Genomic DNA, 21,764 nt, shown 5'->3' with positions numbered 1-21,764 from the left:
GAGAGACTTCATCATTTTTTTATTTTTTAGTCATGTCTGAAAATATCCAACACCAGTGATGAACAGCAGATGAGCCAGGTCTGGTCTGACTAAATAGGCTCCTGCAAATCAGTTTCACAGCACCTTAATCGGAGGCCAGGTTTCAAATCCCCAAAGCTCTATAGCCCCACAGCTGGAAGAAGCTGCCAGTCTAACTCGTCCCTCGGCGTTCTCTCGCCATTCAGATTCTCCAAATACAGGACTTACTGTAACGTCCATAGATGACAAATTGAGTCTAATCCATTATGTTGGATGGAAAAGCTATGATGAGGTTCCTACTGAAACATGCTAGGAAAAACCCCAAGGGTACCTTTTCAAAAAACGTGGCCATGACCACTCTTAAAAATACCGGCCATGTCATGAAGAGTTTAGAGCAATAATCGAAACCAGAGTGTAATCCTAGTGTAATATGGTAAGCTTATTTTGCCTCCATATGTTCCTATTAGGATCCAGATGTTAAAAGTTGGTAGTGACATAAGTACGAACACACTGAAGCCCTTATTTAAAAAAAAATAATAATAATAATCTCAACATTTATCTAATTTATGACGAGAAGAGAAAAAAATACATACAGACTATGCAGTGACCTTGAGTTAAACTTGTTCAGGTGGATCTAACAGATTCAAAGAAACACTCACAGCCACATATGTTCTTTTTTCCACACCTGGATTAGTTTATGCCGTCTCACCTCTACGCTTAAATCTCTTCTGGAAACATTAGCACTATTCACTCACACACTCTCTCTGTGCCTCAAACGCGATACGCTCTGTAACACTATCCCGTGTAAGAGCTAGTGTCGACAATTGCGTAAGTTTGAAAAAAGGTGAACAATTTCACCAATTCCACATCTGGGGGAAATACAAGCATCAGCAAGAACTCTAAGGGGGAATGTAAATTAAGGAATATATTAATTCTACAAATGCTGGTTAGCAAGATGTTTTTAATCCCCTACTCCAGCATTAGAAGTTTTCGAGTACAGACTATAATACTGGCTAAATGAAAAACACTCAAGGAAAGGTTCTGATCTTTTAAATTTATTGCAAGAAGGTAATAACATCTGTCTCTGTGTAACATCTGCGGTTTGTTTTGACATGAAGAAACTTAATCAGAGGGCTAAACTGGCTGAAACAATACTTGTGAAAAATCGTGAGGCGACAGGACGTTATAATTACATTATACATTACATTATATTTAGAATATGAATCTTCTGCAGTCACAGTTCTAGGAAAGAAAGGACCAAGATAACTCCCAAAAGATGTCCTGATTACATAGAAGAATAGATAAAGGGGATCTGTTTCACTAAACTGCAACTGGACAATATTACTATGAATTAACAATACAGAAAGAAGACTGAGTATCAATGATCACCATACAATCACCTAGAGTCATGGCAACACTTTATGTATGCACAGTGGTGCTTTGAGCTAAATGCTAATGCAAGCATACTAACAATGACTGTTAAAGATACAGTATTATGTTTAACATGTTGACAACCTTAATGTGTTAACATTTGCTAATTTGCACTAGACACAAAGCATAGATGAGACTGATGAAAATGTTATCAGTTTTAGGTTAAAGCCAAACTTTTGTGCAGAAAAGATTTTGAGATATTTCACTGGATAATTGAACATTTTTACCTTCTGGTGGCACTAGATGACACATCATTAGAATTTAGCCTGGAGGCTGGATTGATAACCATTTCTGGGTTCATCTGGCAACCATTACAAAGGTTCATGGCAATCCATATAATTGTTGTGGACGAAAGTGACAGGCACACCACAAGCATGGCTAAATTAGATCCACTGGTTCTCGTGAAAATGTGCCAATAGTTTGGTGACCATCCATATTTAAGTAGAAGCTGTAGTGCTAACTTAGTTCATCACAGTGCCTTTGAATACGAAGTGAAGTTTCCACCACGTTTACTTGCTCAGAGTGGCAGGCACTAGGACCTGCAGCTCTCCACAGCGACACAGAGCATGCAGCCTCTGAAAGCTTCTCACTTACTTTCAGAACAATTTTCAAACAAGTGCAAGACTCTGAAAGGACTGTTTGGGATAATTCACAAAATAATTTCTTCCTCTTCTCTTTGGCATCTTCTGGAATTGGACGCAAACTGGAATATGTTTTAGGAAGCCACAGGAGTCACACATTTGTGAGTTTTGAGTTCTTACAAAGGTAGAAGACTTTTTTTTTTACCTTCACCTACATTGCATGGATTTACAGTAACTGTATAAAATGCACTAGTGCAAAGTACTGCATAGTGTGCAGCTTTTTAGTTAGAGATGGAAGTAAACTTTCACATGCAGGGCTTTTTTATATTTCCATTTTTTTTTTTTTTTTTTTTGCATTTTCTGATAATTACCCATCTAGAAATTTGTAATGCATTAAGACTTCTGGTGAGGGTTTAGCACTGAAGATCGGACTTAACAGGGAGCTGATGATCTGCTCCATCCCCTCAGAAACTGTTGAAGCTTAGCCTCATCAGGTTACAATAGCAACGATCAGACTCACACTCATCTCCTTGGGCTAGGTAATGTTCTCAAAGCATTCCTGCAGAGTTTGTGTCTTTGTACGGTATGTTGGGTTGGAAACAAGGAGCTAGCTGCAGGGTAGTTTTCGCAAATTATGTGTACCACAGAGCTAAGACAAATTATTGCATTCTTGACATAATCGCAGGTGATTAAACTCGAAACGACTTGCTATGCTATGCCATTTCGAAGAAAAATAAAGAAAAATTCAAACAAAGCTTTAAGTACATAGGCATATTTGTGAACTCTTTTGAGTCTCCTCTATTTAACCATTTCCTCCACTGAACAAATATGTCCTCTAGATGATTTGTGGTGTGTAGCGTAAGTTCATGGCGAGTGTACTGACAGGAAGTGAGTTTGCATTTGAGCTACATAACAAAATAAATACAGAAATACAATGGCAGCCTCATTTTTACATTTTGTTGTCGGGTCTCTTGCAACATTTTTGAATGACAAGTCACTTGTTCTGTGGAACTGATGCTCAATGCTGGATTCAAATGTGTGTTTACCATGGGACGCTGGCCACCCAGTATGCCTGTCAGTTGTGTTTAAACTCACGCTAGCTAGGTGATAAAAAGTGTACACTACTTCGGGTTTGTGTTTTCTGCATCTGAACCAGGACGTAAACAACAAAGGTCCCTGGTGCTAACAACAAGTTGCACTTAAACAAAAGCAGTAAATTTAGTGTGTCTAGTATGCCAAGTATGTTATTTCTTCTATTCTCCGATGGCTTGTCCTCACCCTTACCCTTTATTTTATTATGGGCAGGCTTAATAGTAGTGGACATATTAATTATTGAATCATCTGTTGAGCCTTTGTTTAATTAACTGGTCAATTGTTCAGAAAGAAAATGGAAAACATGTCAATCACAAGGTTCCTTAGGCCGATCTTCAAAATTCCTTTTTTTCCCCATATCAACAAACAAAAGATATTTAATTACAATGCAAGAACTGATCCAAACCTTCCTCCATTGACCACCAGCAATAACAGGAGGGACAGTTATCAATTTTTCCAAAATCTTTTTCTTGCATTTTGACTTCTTATTGTAGGTTGTCATGAGGGAAATGTTTAAACGGCAAAAAAGTACCAAGTGGGAACAACAGACAGCTCTTACTTGTTGTGGTGTACAATGTTGAGTCGAATACTATTGCCATCTCTTTTTTCCGTCTATCGGTATGCAGCATAAAAAGTGTAGATCAGTGAAGGTTTTCTGCTCCTATTTCATACCAGCCGTTACTCCTCACTGCGAAACAATCTGTTCCACAGGTGGATGAACAGTTTGGCGGTCCAGACTCAAATTCTTTAGACAGGTTACAGATGCTGTATGGTCCATTTGGGTTCTGCAAGCCTAAAAACATATCTGTCTGTGGCCTGTCGGTTGAACTTTTTTTCTGGACCAGCTGAGCAGAAGGTGAGACAAATGGTGTCCACTGTAAAAACATGAGGAGATAAACATACAGATGCATTCGGTCGCCTTTTCTGTCCTTTTTGAGTGTTTTTCTTTCCCGTCACTGGAGTGACTGGCGTTTGTTTCTTGTCGCTACTGTGAATTCCATGCAATTAAATGAGGCACAGATCTACTTGATTATTCAAAATAAACCACTAACAAAATAAAAAAAAAAGCATAGTTCTAGAGATAGAAGTTAGAGTCTGAAGGTCTATTAAGATTAAGATCAAGATTAATTCTAAGATTCTAAGATTAAGGTCTCTCGGCCAAGTATACTTGTGTATACAAGGAATTTGGTCTCTGCATTTATCCCATCCGTGAATTAGTGAACACACAAAGCACACAGTGAGGTGAAGCACACACTAACTACAGCGGCACTCGGGGAGCAGTGAGGGGTTAGGTGCCTTGCTCAAGGGCACTTCAGCCGCTTTCTACCAGTCGGGGGTTCGAACCGGCAACCCTCCGGTCACAAGCCCAAAGCGCTAACCAGTAGGCCATGGCTGCCAGTTTAATATAAATCACACGAAAATGAGTAGTTTGTGGTAAGTAAAGCAAAGACTAAAGCACAGACAGGACTTATACATGTTCAGCTGATCTGATCCCTTTTCTGCTTGTGGATACTGTCCTGTAAACTTGTATCAAGTTCACATGCCTGGTTCTCATGCACATGGGCTTTGAGACTTTTAGAGCTTTAGAGAATTCAGAGATGCAGAAAACAAACTTCTCCTCCAACCGCCAATGCCAAAATCCTATCGAACATACCCGACCAATATGGCTTTCTCCTCTAGAAATGGTGTCACGGCCGAATGGTTCCTCTGAGATGCATGACATTAGTTTGGATCCCAAGTTCTGGATTCACATTAGTGTGTCCAATAGAAAAAAAACCTTCTTGAAACTATACACTTGATTCATGAACAAGCAAATCATGGTTTAAGCTTCCTTTCAAAGCATGCCAATAGGGAACAAATCAGTAAGGCTCTTAACTCAGGGATGATCACTTACACGGTTTTTGCAGACTGAAATTTAGTATAACAAATCTCTGACTTTAAGTTATGTCCGAAGCAAGCAGTCCTTCCTGAAAGTTTTATGGTGAGCAGCTGAGGAGGGCTGCTTAACATAAGAAATTCTGAAAATAGTATTAAAGTACTTCTGCAAAGTATTTCATGTAATAAAACTTTCACGAGAATAACTCCTGGTAGTAACCAAATTATTTTACAGACAATTTAGTTGGTATATTTTATTATTTTTTTACTGCAATGTATACAAGACAAATATTTCTATAATCCTTCTTTTATCCTGTCCCTCAAAAAAGAAAGGGAAACCCGCCCCGGCATCAAACCTGCTTGGCCACTCAAATCAGGAGGAACATCTCCATCTGATATAACCTATAGTCGAGAGCAGTGCACTAAATGCCATTTTATAAACAGTGTAAGCGTGACTATGTGTGGAGATGAGCAGCAGAGATACAACAGGCCTGTGCCTGTGATTGAACTGCATTGCCTCTCTCCAGTCAAGTGCCCCTGCAAACGGGAGTACCTCATCATCCCAGAGTGCAAGTTACAATAAGGCCACACACGCATCATGTGAAAACTCATCAGCAGCTTCTGCTCTTTCAGACACAATCCACTTCATATTAATTGCCTTGTGTTTATTTTTCAAAATATCCAACTACTCTCATTTAAATAAGAGTTTCAAGACAAAACACAGACAATAACGGTTTTCTGGTATTTTTTGAAGCAGCTGAAGAAAACTGCTGACACGGCAAACATGGCTGGTCCATTTTATATTCTCTGACTGGTAGTTCCACTTCAAGCTTGTAATCAGCTTGAGGAATCAGCCTGATTGAGTTATCCAGTACAGGCTAACTGTGTGAAGGAAAAGTTATTTTTGATTCAGACAGTAAGAAAAACACGGCAAAAGTCTTCTAAAAGTGACCAAACACAATCAATCTCATATTATGTTCCCGTCAACCATGCAAATATTGTCCTCCCAGGTCAGGTTTTGACCTGGTCTGGTCTGACTATTTCTAAAACCTAATTTGGTATTACACATTGTTAACCAACTTCTTTTCAACTAATTAACAGGGTTTGCCATACAATGTTAATATTATGGCTGCCCGCCAGGGTCTAGTTTACTCCACCATGGTCTCATAGCGAATTGTAAATAATTTTGCACATTTTAAACAACGTTGTGCATCATTGTGTTTTTCCTATTGCTCCCGAAAGCATCTCTCTCTCCCTCCCCTTCCCAAAGCTGCCTCCCCCCCAGGCCCCTTAACACATACAGGTCGCTCACCTGTTTTGCACTGAATTTAACCTGACAGAGAAAATGGCACGGACAACTCGCATAACATGTGAAGCTATTTGTGTTGTTCATTAATAAAAATTTAAGTTACCACCACTTAAAACCAGATGTTTGTGCTCTTGATTGAGTAGGTCAAAACCCAGAGGAAACGAAACATGAACTAGGTTATCTTTATAAATGCTATTTAGCAAAGTTAGTTTGAAAGTAAACTGTTAAATTCAATTTAATCGCTGATACTTTATTTAATCTTACATACATTTGGCCATAGAATGCCACGTTTCAACAGCTTATGTTTAGTATTAATGTACACGAACTGATGAACTGCACAGGCTGTGGCCATTTGCGAGGGTCTCACGAAATTTTGTGGGAAGACGGATCACATTTGACCCGGACAATACGAGAAAATGTCAAACAAACACAGCACCACGTTTATATTATATTATTATTATATTACATACGCAATGCACTTTATGTGGTGTTACTTTGTTTACCTTCTATAACAGCAGGGATGAATATATTTGGAAAAGGTGTAACCATTCAGACAATTGGACTGACGAAACCAATGTAGTGAAAGAGGCACTAAGGTGTTTAGAGGGTATTTGAGAAGCTGTTTGATTGGGCATAACGGTGCAGATGCACACTCACACACTCAGTAAACCAACACTTTAAACCATCACTTTGGAAAGAATTTACCACAAAACGTCAAAGCGAAGATGGAAAGAAATGCCAGAAAAGGAAACAGAATCCTGCTGACGGAAGTTAAAGGCAATATGTGGTACTTTTACTGCAAACATGTAATTTCTTGCACTCGCCAAGTGCCTCTTTGAATCCTGGTTTTCATCCAACAGAAACAACATTTTTGGTATTTAAGACCACAACAAAACACACCACAACTTAATATGTTTATTTTTTTTTCCAGACAAAGAAGTCTAAAAAGGCTACAAATCAACATGCAACCTGGGACTCGAACTGACCCTGTTAAGGTGCAACTAGTAAAACAATCAGTTAAATGTTTTATTAGCAAAAAACTAATTTAAAGAAATGAAGCGTCTGGCGCACTGTTTGCAAAGGATCTGCCTAGTTTTTATAATGACAGTTATAGATTTGATATCAACATCTGCCAAGTGTGGACACATGGAGGATGTACAGGTCTGGCCAAATAATTTCCGTGAGTTAACGGAGAAAGGAAAGCAGCCATTCTGTCTAAGCATTAAAGGCCATATCTGATCTGGCATTTGCCACGTCAGTGTCGTCCAATAATTGAATTGGCCTGTAATCCTGAAAGAGAAACTACATCTGAGTAATTACAACCATCAGCAGCAGCAAAACAACTTGGGTTCACAGAGACTGTCTTTAACTTCAGCTCTTGTGTGGGCTAATGTTAAGGACACGTGATGATGATATACAGTTTGATTTCAGGCAAACAAGGTCTGCCAAGGTTTGAGCATAAACTTCCACCGCATTGTTAAACAGGTGCCACCAGATGACAAAAACAACATATACGCCGACCCCCCTGAGTCTTTGTTGTAAGAGTATATTTAAGTAATTTGCAGCACTTGAGCTGAGCCTGTGTCTTAGCTCGGGCTTTTCTGTTTAGTTACACTGTGTATAGAGACTGGGGTCAGCTGTGTTTCCTCAGTGCACTGAGACCAAACACAACCATCAGTGAGTAATGAAACTGTCCTTGTTAAATCTGTCATTTACCACTCTCATGTGGTTTTTTTCTGTTGTAGCTGCTGGCTTTTTTTCTTTTTGTTCGTGTCACTGGGTTTGGAAAATATAAAGAAAGATGCTGTACATTTTATGGTGCATTCTTTCTGTAGCTGTTTTCACTTATCTTTAATGTTGCAGAGTTCCAACAGATTTTGTTGCATGTGTGTGCAGATGTTAGATCTGCAGTATAATCTGAGTGGTCAACAGGAAATATGTCCTACGTCAAGACCCTCCTGTGCAAACCGGTTATCTTGTAAATACTGAATCATGCCGCTACAGTATTCAGTATTTTGGCAGTTTGTGTATTTTATCACATGAACATAAACAATAGGCTGCTATTGTCATCCAGATGTCGCAATCAGCGTGCCTGTTCTCAGTGATAACTCCGCGTTTCAATCAGTTGCATCACTAAAAGCTTGGGATGAAAGCTAGAATGCAATGTTTAGTATTTGCTGATTGACTGGCCCTCACTGATCTGCTTTGGCTCGACTCAGTGCGGTCTCAGCTTGGACCCAATGAGGTCTTTGGGTCTCAGCACCAGGCAGACTTCCACACATCTGCATTAAATCACAGCCGACTGCCAGCAGAGGCCCTTTTCTCAACCAAAGGTCATGCTGTGTTTCCCACATAGTTGTCTGATAACAGTGAAACAAAAAACTGCCTCAACTAGATGCAACAGGACAGCAGTCAAGAGAAATTGGAAATTATGGGCTTCAATTGCATGCTATTATCCTTCTTTAAATGTTTCCTTTGACTCGTTGCCAAAAGAAAAAATAAGACATTTCACTTTGCTTCAACTTATGGACAAGTTGAAGCAGGTTCGCAAAGGAGAAAATCCTCCCATAAATGTGTTGAAAGTGAATCCTTGAAAACTCCAAATGTAAAATAATTGTTCACACTTGTTTTGAAGCAATGCAGTTAAACAAAATCTTATATTCCGACATTTTAAGTGTGTTACATAATTTTATGGAGATTTTTGATCGTATCCATAGTAGCCCATAAAACCTGGCATTTGTTAATGTTTCCATCCTCTAATGAGCTCTTTACTCATTTGGATAGAAGAAAATAAACAATGGGCAAAATCCAAATTCACGCTCCAACTCCAAGTTGCTCTGCAGCTGACATTTATTGATCTCATTGTAAACCTAAGAGTTTCTCACTGCTTTGTTCTGATGAGGGTTTTATTTTTTATAAACAAATCAAGCACAATAGACTTAAAGGAACACTAACATCCGTGTTTCAGTGATGGACAGACCTCTCTGTGGATTAGTTTTCACAAAAACTTGTTACAGTGTCTTACTGTCCTTAGCCCCATCACCTGCTGCTGTGCTGTGTGTTGTTGTTGTGTGGGTGTACTGTTTTTTTGTGGGGGAAAGGCTCCAAATGAAATACACAGTGGGAGGCGTGATGCAAGATCTGTGTTCGGACAGAATTTATCCAAAGGGAGTATCAGTGAGAGCGCAAAGACCGGAGTGAACTGATTGGATCAGAACCAAGGTCCAATCTCTTTTCCATTCTTCTTTGTTCTTCCCTTTTCTTCTAACATTTTTTCTTCCTGTCCTCTGTGAGTCGTACAAAATAGCCTCAGGAAGGAATATATTAGTCACCATGGCAACAAAATTATGCTGTTTACCTTTGTCTGACAACACCATACAAGTTCAGATATGTTTACACACTGCCACTGCTGTGCTTTCCTGCCTCTCCTCGTGTAGCCATGAAAACAGCGCGGCAGAGGAAGCAAACATGGTTAATTAAGGGATTCCCATCCATCAATTAAGATGTGAGCGCCTCTGAAAACAGGACATACTGTAACGACTGCAGAGAAGCAACCATGTTACAAGTTACACAAGTCTAAATAAAATACGGTGACTGTAAAGCAGTTTAGTCACAAACGGTTTAAAACAACTGGTCTCGACCTCATGTCGTGTCACATTTCAAATAATTTTAAACTGTAATAAACCTGTGTGTACTTGAAAAAGTACATTTCTGTACATCAATTTACTTGGTACATGATTCAAAATAAGAAGACAAAATAATGTTGTTGTAATTTGAAACTGTAAATATGTTGGTAAAATCCTCAAAGTTACAGCACAAATAGCTGATTATTAAGGGTTAAATATCAACCACTATTTAAACTTATTGAGGAACAAAAATTATTTCATAGTAAGGAAAGTGTGGGGAAAGAAAAAGTTTATACAACATACTAGTTTCTATCATCAGAGTGTCAGACATCAGACAGGCTTCATTGTGGACATCATTCCAGGAGTTTTAGGGCTTACATTCAGCACAAAGACAGCTTCAACCTGGTGAGCAGTTTTGCACGAATGACCACAGCAACGTAATGAGCAGCATGTCATTCAAAGCCCATAGGTGGCTTTCGGATAAAGTCGCCTGCACCTCCCTTCCTCTTTGAATGCGATCCAGCCCCAGTGGATCAGGTTACTACAGGGACTGTGTGACTTTTACCATATGAATGAAGCCACTGCCATTTTCAGAGACAGGTAGATTGTCCCTGGTTTGTGGGCCTGGTTTGTGTGCCACCTCCAGGCTGCTTGTCAGTCAACTACGATAGGGTTCATTAAACTGACTCCATTAGAGCTAATGAGTTGTAGGTCGGTGGTTATGGGTGGCCTCTCCATTCAGGAGTAACAGACCACATAACTTACTGGCTTGCTGATTTAGTTAATCCACACTGACAAGTGAAGAACTGTTTTGTCTGCCTTACTGCATACCTGAGTATATGGTAGCCTTAAGGTGTGTGGATACAGGAAGAGACTAGCAGAGATGTGGTGACAATAGATCATGGAATTTTTTAGAAAATAAAGCCATTATGGAGTTCATCCTCCAAATATCTTGGAAATCCGCACTGAGAAATTTCAATTGTGGACCAAAACATCAAACTGCCAACAAGTCATCCTGCAAGTCTGAGGCCATGGTCCTCAGTCGGAAAAGGGTGGATTGCCCACTCCGGGTCGGGGAGGAGATCCTGCCTCAAGTGGAGGGGTTCAAGTATCTCGGGATCTTGTTCGTGAGTGAGGGTAGATGGAGCGGGAGATCAACAGGTGGATCGGAATTGCATCTGCAGTGATGCAGGCGCTTAACTGGTCTGTCGTGGTAAAGAGACAGCTAAGCCGAAAGGCGAAGCTCTCAATTTACCGGTCGATCTACGTTCCAACCCTTACCTATGATCATGAACTTTGGGTAATGACCGAAAGAACGAGACTGCCAACACAAGCGGCCGAAATGCGACATATGGGAGGAACTCAGAGTAGAAGTGCTTCTCCTCCACATTGAGAGGAGTCAGTTGAGGTGGCTTGGGCATCTGGTAAGGACGCCTCCCGGGAGAAGTGTTTCAGGCATGTCCCACCGGAAGGAGACCTCGGGGTGGACACAGGACACGATGGAGGGATTATATCTCTCGTCTGGCCTGGGAACTCCTGGAGATTCCTCCGCTTCTATTACTTAAGTCGCAATACTAACAAAGTGCTTAGAGCATCAGCTGAACCGAGACGGAGCAGTGCCATTATTAAAGGCGATTTCTTAATTAACAGATTGTTTTGTCCGAAGACAGAAGACACATTTTTATGAAAAATTGTTAAATTAGATTCAGATTACTTTTCCTGCCTACAGATTATACCATTATCCTACTTATGACTTCAGCTGTAATTCAAAGCATGCACCATTCGAGTCAGCTAACACGCAAATAGCAGTTTAACTGTATGAAGACAGTAGCAGATACATGAGAGAGTGAGCAGCGCTATTGACAACCAAAACCTCATTAGATACAGAAGCAAACTGTTGTAGGAAGCTTACTATGGGGAAAGAGGCATATGGAAAAAGAACTTGATAGTAGCTGCTATTGCCAAACCACAGCATATCCAGCTTACCCGAAGGGAATACATTACCTAGTAAACTGAGACAGATTTATTGAAACCCAGTCCCACAACAATTTCAAGACAGACCGTTTGATATGGCGTAGCAAGAGATGCACATGTAAGTAATAACAAGCATGGCTGCTTTCCATGTTTCACTGCTCCAGAGCTCTGCTCATGTGCATGCCAGCTCAGTTGTGTGTCAATATATTACAAGCAATAACAAACAAACAAAAAAAAACACATAGGGACACTCACTGGCCAAATCATTAGTGAAACCTTATCTATCCATCTATCTATCTAGATAATACAATCTTAGCTTCATGAAGCTTATGATTTATATCGTGTTGTACTGACAGACATTTTTGTTATTTTAACAACCCCATTTTAATGGACAAGGCCAAATAACAGAAACACTTGCGTGCTCAATTCAACCCAGTTTAACAGCATCACAAACTATATCCTCTAAAATGACCATACAGTTGATTGACCAACTTTCTTATGCAGTTTCAAATCATAAACTGAACATTATTGTCAGTGAAGCTAAGATTTACAGCAGGACTGTTCTTTAGAGCACATTCATTTTTCGCTAGTGTCCCAAATGAATTGGCAAGTGCGTGTATCATAGATATTTTTAATGCAGAATTTTAAGAAAGTTGAGAAATTTGTTCTTATTAAGAATCTGACTATTTCGTTAACTTAACATCCATACAAATAACAACCAAACAGGAAATGGTGCAAAACTACTCAGCTCATGAAACTCCTATCAACATCTATGGACAATATATAAACAAACTGCGTGGCAGATTTCACACACCATTGACTGAAACAAAACAAACAATAATAATGTCAGCCATTAAAAGCAAGTAACTCACAATTATCAACAAAGCATGTAAATGGCAGCAGCACATCTGAACACCAAAACCAGAAACGAACATTTTAGCTACCTAGCCAGCAGCCAACCACAAACAAACCACCTGAATAGAGTCGCAAATCAGCAAAATAAACACATACCTAGCTTGATGAAGTGAAGCAGTAGTGATCCATGGCATCTCAGCGTTAAACAACCTGTAGGAATTAAGTTGTCAGGAGGCCTCTCCCAGGCTCCAGGTGCTGTTTGGGGCCCGGTGGCTGATGTGATCAACCGCTGAGAGTGGAGGAGCTCAAACCCCCAATAAAGCGACATAACGGGTGGCAGGTGAGCTAGCTTAATGCTACATTAGCAACAGTCAGTTTCTGAAATAGGCTACTTGGTTAATGCTAAAAACTGCAAATAAAAAATAAAAACATTATAGTAAGTTTAAACTGAGTTGCTGCCGAAATATAAACGATAAATTCAGATTTTCAATATTTATTTTAATGATATTCCTAGAAAGACGGTTGTTTTTCGGATAATTACGTAGATTTATGTGGCCATGCTTTTATAACTAAATAATTTATGACAATTTCTAAAACTCGTTTTTATATGGGTTTTTAGTTTAGTTTCGTTTTTTTGAGAACGAATAACGCTCTATCAATGACCGTCAGCCGCCGTTGCTATGGAGACGAAGTCAGAATTGTAGCGACTTTAGCTAACTATTGTCGCAAAATATTTTTTTATTTTTATTTGTTTATTTATTTGATAGGGACAATGCTCATTAATCAACAGACAAGTTACTTGCTGTAAACAAGCCAGAGTTAGCTACAAGTGCTAGTTTCCATCTGTTGTCCCTAGCCAGATCTTAACAGGCATCCTAAAATGCAAAAGTCGATAAGTAAGAATACAGTATACAGAAAGAACAAAGAAAAGAAAAAGGCAATAAAAGAAAAGTATGTTCATGGACTCAAGTATTTGGAGTATGGTTACACTTGTAATTGTCCCTGATCCAGGTTTTATGCTGTTTTTTAAAAATGAAAAGACTATTACACTCCCTTAACTCATTGGGCAGACTATTCCAAAAAATAGTGGCTCTGACAGAAAAGGCTGTGTTTCCAAACCTACTTTTGTAAATGTAAACAAATGAAAGTGTTTTTGTCCAACTTTTTATTTTCAACCTTTTATTTAAGCAGGAAAACAGCAACAATCTCAGCGAAATCCCATGGTCACCATCCAGGAAATGTTAAATGGTTAATCACTCTAGCTGTCCAATTACCTCCTAACAGTTTACCAAAAAAGGCTGATCAGGAAAATACATAATCCAAGCCATGTTAAAGCCATAAAACTTAATTGATCTCATATTAACTGTCACTGTCATAGCAGCAAAAACAATTATGAGAAAAGCCCACGACCGCAAGATGTATGCAGATAAATTTAGTAACAGACTTGACTTTTATCCTGAATAAAAAGGCATAGCACAGCCCCAGAACAGCTTCAGTTTTATGAAGCAGGGTTTTAATAACATTTTGGAAATGTTCCATGAGACTCTTGTTCATGCTGACTCAACAGCATTTCCTGTAGTGTTTTCATTGGCACATTGTGCTGCAAACATCCTGCTCGACATCATTCCAGTGGTGTTTTAGTGGATTAGGTCTGGGAAGTGTACAAGACTTTTTCTGGAGGCTCCAGTCAAATCAAACATGACATAGTATCTGCTTCATGACATGGCACATTATCCAGCGGAAAGCATCTAGTTACTTATACTAAGGAGTTAAACTGTGCCAGCAAACTATTCTTTTTTTCATTGTGTCAGCATTTACTGACCAAGCAACATTTTTCTACTCAGTCATCAGGTGGTAATTAGTCACCATATGGACACAATGTATCTTTTCAACATGGTCGTGTGCTGCCCCAGCCCATCTGTTTCAAGGCCCGATGAGTAGTGCGATGCTCGAGCGCACACTAATGTTGCACAGTGGTGTTATGTGCATATTTCTAGCCCACCTAGTAGTTTGAATGAATGTTGCTATTCTCCCATGGTGGTATGTTTCTTAACCACAGAGTAGATGTCAAGGGAAAAAAAGCTACTTTAATACAGGTCAAGAAGCCTACCGTGAGTGTATTGTCCGAATGAGCTAATAGAATCAGCAAGAACAACAAAATCCCAGGTACTTTTTGATGATCACTTTTAATATTAGACTTCTTGCTCATTCTTGTCCAAATGTGGACATATTGTAACTGAACCTCTCCACTCAGTTGGTACCAGAGTGTACAGAAGAATGGTTGAATTTAACAACATTTCCACTACTATAAAGATTTTAAACTACCCTTATATAAAATTTATGGTAGTGGTTGGGAAAAAAACAACAGCTCCATGTTCATTTAATTCAGAGAGAGAATGAGCAGTGTTTCATTAAATCTTCCTATAAATGAAAGTTTTAGCAGCAGTCCACCATACACACCGAGGCATTTTGGAGAATGTACATGTGGAAAGAGTTTAAATTATCTTCATTTGCAGTAGAATTTGGACATTTCTTCCAGAGAAAACTGTTTAACCCATATTACACAAGCTCCACCTAGTAATGGAGTTTACTTAAATGTCCAGAAAGTAGCTGTTGACATGCAGGCTCAATTGCTATTATTCATTTCTTATTATGAATTGGCAGTCATAGGACTTCTCCTATGGAAGAGACAACTAAAAAAATGCTACTGATCTCATACATAAAACCAACCACAACTCAAGTCAACCTACAGTCAGTATTGTGTTGTTCAACCTTTTCCAGTGTACTTGTTCCAAATGTTCTGCACACATGGAGGCAGTTTTATTTCAGTCATATGATTGTCAGCCCAAAATATGTAATAAAAAACTGCAATCTTCATGTTTGTCCAGCTGTGAACTGACTCTTATTATGTTGAAAAGATGAGAAATTATTTTCAGTTCCATGACAAACACACTGTACTTTGTGGTTGAGGGGATTTACATGTGTAAGAAGAGTTTTTCCACGTGTTTTCAATGCATGTAGCCGTAGCTTCACCTAACATAAAAGCAATGTTGTAAAAGCGATCTTCAGTTAGAAGTTCACCAGTCTGAAGCCCATGACAGCTGGAGATCAGCTTTGTTGACATGGTCAACATGTACATGCTGTACCAGTGTCGATTCCTTACAGGACTACACCGCAGTCATTTAGATTAACAGCTCATTTATTTTTGTTTATATGTAGCTTACATCCCTGTCTTTTAGACGTTTTGTTGATTTTAAGTAGATTCCACCTGATTGACACAGGAGTTAAACAGTTATATAAATGAAAAAACACTTGAGCACGACAGGACAAAGTGACAAAATAAAATGGTTGGCTCCAGTTTAATGGGACAACTTATTTATCTGAAATCTGTCTCATCACTGCAAACAAACATGAAGTAGCATACTCTGGACTTTAATTATTATTTGATCGGCAATAATTGAACAGAGACACAAAACAGACGATGTCTGATTTAAGACAATGTTATGGTGTCTTGGCACCTTCCTAAACCCTCTGTTGTGTATATGTTCAGCTTCATATACAAAACACCAAATTCCAAAATGATCTGGTTTCTGTGTGTTCCTACATAATCTTTAAATATTTTGCTATATGTCTCCTTTTGAAGGCATGGGAGTGTTTTACTTTCAACAAACCTGTCAAAGCTCATGCATCTCAAAAATAAAACATAATGCATTAATGTTAAACTACACAGCAGGCTTCCTCTCCAGATAGTCTGCATCATGGAGCTCTGCTTCTTGTTCAGTATGTGACGATCTGGTGAGCGGGAAAAACATATTAACTTTCTCTTCCCGTATCAGTCTCACAAAGAATGTGTTTACAGTGGGTTTACGAGCCGGATGAGACACTTTCTCTGCTCGTCTCTCAACAGGGCTGAAGAGTGGAGGCAGAAGAGGAGGGTAGAGGTGTGCTGGATGGGGGCCACAGCCAGGCCTGATGGCAGGAGACTCCCAGAATGCAGTGAACTCTAATCACATTCCCTAGGGGTCACAGAGGTGATACAGTTCACGTGGAAACACTGAAAAGGTAGGAAAATGGAGAGATTGATGTTAGCCTTGGTGCAATAAAAAATGACATACCTCATAGGCTGATGCAAAAGCATGAAGACTGAACAGTCTGATGGAGTGAAACAGCTTTAAATGGGAAGTCTCTTTGGAAGGAGTCAGATCTTAATGGTGTATTTGTTTCTGAGAGTCGTTTCTTTTTTTTTTATGGGTTGAAGATGAAAATGTTCACTCAATTTCACTCTGCTTTATCAATGTTTTTATTGCATCCAAATACTGCTGCTTTTTGAGTTTGAACCTGGTTCATTAAACTGGATGAGTTTTTGCATGCACACTGGGTCGGACGCCACGCTTGCCGCAAGTAAAATTTGGTCAGAAGTGAAAAGAATCGTCACCAAATACATATTTGTTCCATTTGTTTGTACCAAACAGCTGGTAAAAAGAATTGTTTTATTCATTGAGAAACTCAATTGATCATTTTAGTTCTACTGAAGATTCAAACTGGTCAGAATATCTAAATTATATACTGTACAGGCCTAAAATAAGGACATTTCGAATCAGCTTCATTATTCATTGTTACACATTCTAACACTAAGCTGTCTTGACAAAAATGTAAGGCTTATATCTTAAAATCTTAATATAGTGCAGAAATAGAGAATACACAATTGGAAGTTGGCTCTAAGGTAAACGAAAGTGCCACACGATGTCTGCAATAAGGAGAATTTACTACCACATTGTCAAATACTCAAAAGGGAGCTTTACTTTATAATTTGTACGGGAGAAATATACAATATTTTTTCAGATGTCTCAGAGGGTGCTCCCCTCTGTTTGCACTTCAACCTCAAAAGCTCCTAAGTGTAAGAACATTTTGCAGGAGCTAATAGTTACTGAGCTGATAAATGTGGTCTTTTGCCAACAAACCACACTTACTTTTTATAGCCCCACATTACTTTTTAAACAGAAGGAAAAAGTATGTGTCACTTCAGGCTCTATGTACAGGTATCCAAGGAAGCCATGCAAATGAGAGACCACTTGAATTGATCCCTCATTTATGTTTTTAACCAAGCCTGTGCTTTTTGGTTATGACATATTCAAAATAGCTTCTGCAAACAAGAGATTATTCCTTCCCCCAAATCTCCACTGAGTCTCTGTGATAATACATCTCGGCTCATATAATAGATTATATAGAGTCTGTAGAGTACAACCATTCATTTTTGTCTCATCAGTGAATTAGTCTTTTTTGTGAGCCTTTCATTTCCTGTAGCAAAATAGATGTTTCCACTTGGGGGGGATGTGCTTTGCTCATTTAAAGTTTTATTTTTTTCCTTGTCGCTAGACTTCAAAAGTGTTTTTCTCTTTTGCAACAGGATGAATGTTTCTTCCTTCCTGCAGTAAAGCAACAATCCAGTGTGTCCTAAAGCGATCAAGATTGGCACATAGTATAAAAAACTAAACACAAGTCTCTTTTCCAGTGGTCTTGTCTTCATAGTAATTACAGTAATTGACCTGAAAATTGATACAGTAATGATTTTGTTGTGTCCACATGTTGCACCACACACACAGGGGTGAGGTACCTGGGGAGACACTAAGCTGAATTGGACAGACCTCACAAGCATTTATTAGCGTAATCATAGCTCACATTATGTTCTTTTGTACAGGCTATGATTTCTCTTTTTGATTTGTTGTGCCAACGTTTTTTTAATCCACGAGCACTCACCCTGACACCCGAGGCAAACACGGCATATAATAAGCCTACCTGACAGAGCCTGCTAGCGGAGCCATCGCAGGTGTTAACACGCCTGTGGTTCCTGTTGTACTGTGTTAAATGCAGTACACAGCCTGTCAATTTATGCAAGCCGGTAAGGACAGATGTTCTGTTGTTTGTTTTGTAGTGTGAGTCACGGCAGTATGACAAAAAAAAAAAAAAGATATTAAACTGATGAGATGTCACAACAGTGTTAGTTATATCCCCAGTGAGACACCTGTTTCCATGAATAATCATGTGTATGATGTTCAGCTCTGTTTCAGGGGAATTGTGCAAGTTTTATTTCATTTACAGAAGGCCAGCTGTGCAAACCTCAGACATTTGAGATGTTTAGATTCTTTTCCATTACAAATATGATCAGGAAGGCATCTGATTGATTCAATATCTGTTCCATGATTGGCCACATACGGTATATTGTCTGTCCATACCCTATATATAGATATACAGCCTGTAGGAACATTTCCTGACTAAGCACCTCTAACAGCTGAATTAAATAAAGCCAAGACACTGCATTTTGACTTTTGTTTGGTTTAAGAACAAGAACAATTTGTTTGTGTTTAGGGAGAGCCCAAGGTTTGTGGTTTATGGTTACCATAATTAACACATGGTTAAGGTGGTGAATCAGCCATGGTTAAAACAAAATGAGTTCACTGTTGTTTTGCAACGAGAAATTAGCAAAAGTCTCCTATATTAAAGTCCCAATGTTCTATCAACCCATCTATCCACCCCAGTCACCTCCCTAAAATGGACTATTTAGAATAGCTTAATTTCCACATGTTTTGGGTTGTTCAAATACGACTGCTGGTGGAAACTTTAACTCCACCAGTCATTTCTGTGAGCAACTAATTACAACCCACCGTTGATTGATTGCAAATTTGACCAAACCAAATATTAAAACTATTTAGGAATTTGTTCAATTTATGTTTGCTGCACTCTATATAAAATACAAGTTAAGGGATTCTTTTTAAAGCACCCTGACTTTTCTTATGCACAGTACTCTCACCCTTATCCACCTGCCCATGCTGGTTACACTTACATCTATCAAATACCCTGTGAGAAAAAGCAGGGAAACCATAAAGATAGCACGGCAATGCACGGCTTTACATTGATGCCATGTTTATTAACACAATAAACACTGTCTACGTGCAGTGGGAGTCCGTCATCCTATAAAAGAGAATATCTTTAGACATCCATAAACTGTAAGTGAGTCCACAGGCCTCTCTGTGCATGTAGTTATATAAATAATTGCACTATTATTGTTAAATTGGATTTCATATTCCTGTTACGTGTACTTTATAAATCACTTCATTTCCCTCTGGCCGTAGTGCTGCTTCATTTCAACATCTTGCCTGCTTAATTAGGATTTGCAAACCTAGTCATGCCAAATAAAGAATTTTATATCCAGAGTACTTTTGAAAACTGTTACATTAAACTGTTAAGTGTTAGGGAGGTGTCTTTTCCTACTTTAGAGATGAACCGCTACTTGAATTTGAATTAAGTTAAACTCACAGTTCAACATGTTGCACCTTAAAACTATGTAGAGGTAAAGACAGGAGTATCTGCGCTCTGGATTAAAGCTCTCAAGACTTCACTGGAATGAAGGGATATTATTTATAGCCTTGCGGAGCACTGGTCCGCTGAGAATTATCACTGATTATCACTGTCAGCTCTACAGAGCTTTACAACAACTTATGGCTTTGGTTCATGTTCACCATTCTCACAAAGTTAGAAACAAGATACCAGATTTTCCCTCAGAACTTATAAGATGTCAAAAACAGAGTTAAAAAAAAAAGCGGAACAATGTCTCCAAACGAATGCTAATGCTGTTTCATGTCTGCTTACAGCAACTCATGAAGCAAATAGACAAAACTTTGCCTCAAGCCTTTGTCAGCATGTGAATACGCTGTGTATCTGCTGTAACAGAACTGTTTCCTGTGCTTGTTGACGCCCTCAGGTTGTGAGCCCATGAGGTCATCTATGCTGGTCCTGTTTCTGTTCTTCAGTGCCAAGGCTGTGGCCGCCATCAGAGGGGACTCGTTCACCGCCACAACGGCACAGCAGAAGGACCCAGGCAACAACCCTAGCCCCAACTCCATCCCCGTCGTGGACCCCAAGCTCTTCACCAAGCGCCACTACCTCTCACCCAGAGTGCTTTTCAGCTCTCAGCCCCCAGATGCAGAACCAGCAGGGTCACAGGGTGCCAGCAGCAGAAGGACCCGCAGGCGAGCGGGGGAGCCTCAGCACCGTGGGGTTTACTCAGTTTGCGACAGTACTAGTGTCTGGGTGAACAAGACCAAAGCCACGGACATGTCAGGCAACGAGGTGACAGTGCTCCCAGACGTGAACATCAACAATGTCATTAAGAAGCAGTACTTCTTTGAGACGACGTGCCACAGCGATCGATCGGGCAGCTCTGGGTGTTTGGGGATTGACGCGAGACACTGGAACTCCTACTGCACCAACTCGCACACTTTTGTGCGAGCGCTGACGTCGTTCAAGAACCTGGTGGCGTGGAGGCACATACGCATCAACGCGGCCTGTGTGTGCGTGCTCAGCCGCAAGTCATGGCGGCAGTGAAGACTCCACCTGCACAACAACACACAGGCTCACAAACACAGACATGCTAACCATGCAGTGACATTCTCTGCATAAGTTATCACCAAAGACTTCTCACCCTCTGCACAAAGTAAATTATTGGTATATGTAAAAGTATCAGGACTGCATGTATACACACCAGACCTGGGTCAAAGAGTATCCGGTTTGTAGCTATCATGTTTTTTTTTTTTTTTGGTTTGTTTTTTACCTTTTTAAAGTGTTAGGGGGCTGTAGCTGTGTCATTATCATATTAGCTGTGGTTTATAACGGTCTCTACTTGTTGAAAATGGAGCTGCTAAGGTGTATCTACTTGCTAAGGGTCTCTATTTTTAGCATTATGCTAAAAAGTCAATTTGTGGGTTAATAATATTGTTTTGTGTGTGAAATAGGAAAGTGTACAGTAATCATTATGACAAAACTCTCAGGTAATTGCACGATAAATTAATCATGAGACAAGAAATATCCTAACATCTCCAGACGTAATGATCTATTCTGTTTCTAACAGATAAATAGGAATTGGTAAATACTGAGCAAAATTGGCATAAAACATGGATGGATGAAAATGAAAGAAATTCCCTGTTTTTAACCTCTAAAAGATGCAAA

At 39.4% G+C, this 21,764-nt stretch overlaps 1 protein-coding gene across 2 annotated transcripts; it reads left to right on the top strand.

Moving 5' to 3' along the window:
- The first annotated feature begins 1,098 nt into the window (after nucleotides 1-1,098).
- On the top strand, nucleotides 1,099-21,253 carry ngfb (nerve growth factor b (beta polypeptide)). Of its 2 annotated transcripts, XM_084543294.1 has the most exons (3): nucleotides 1,099-2,191; nucleotides 16,669-16,823; nucleotides 20,521-21,253. In XM_084543294.1, exon 3 carries the CDS (start codon nucleotides 20,532-20,534, stop codon nucleotides 21,141-21,143), a length of 612 nt encoding a protein of 203 aa, XP_084399420.1. In that variant the 5' UTR covers nucleotides 1,099-2,191; nucleotides 16,669-16,823; nucleotides 20,521-20,531; the 3' UTR covers nucleotides 21,144-21,253. The 2 variants fall into 2 exon arrangements, with proteins under 2 accessions (XP_084399420.1, XP_084399419.1); XM_084543293.1 differs by lacking the exon at nucleotides 1,099-2,191 and having other exon boundaries at nucleotides 15,640-16,823.
- Nucleotides 21,254-21,764: the final 511 nt, after the last annotated feature.

Source organism: Chelon labrosus (genome assembly GCF_963514085.1).
Source record: "Chelon labrosus genome assembly, chromosome: 4".
NCBI classification, from domain to species: domain Eukaryota; kingdom Metazoa; phylum Chordata; class Actinopteri; order Mugiliformes; family Mugilidae; genus Chelon; species Chelon labrosus.
This window is presented reverse-complemented; position numbering and strand designations above follow the sequence as displayed.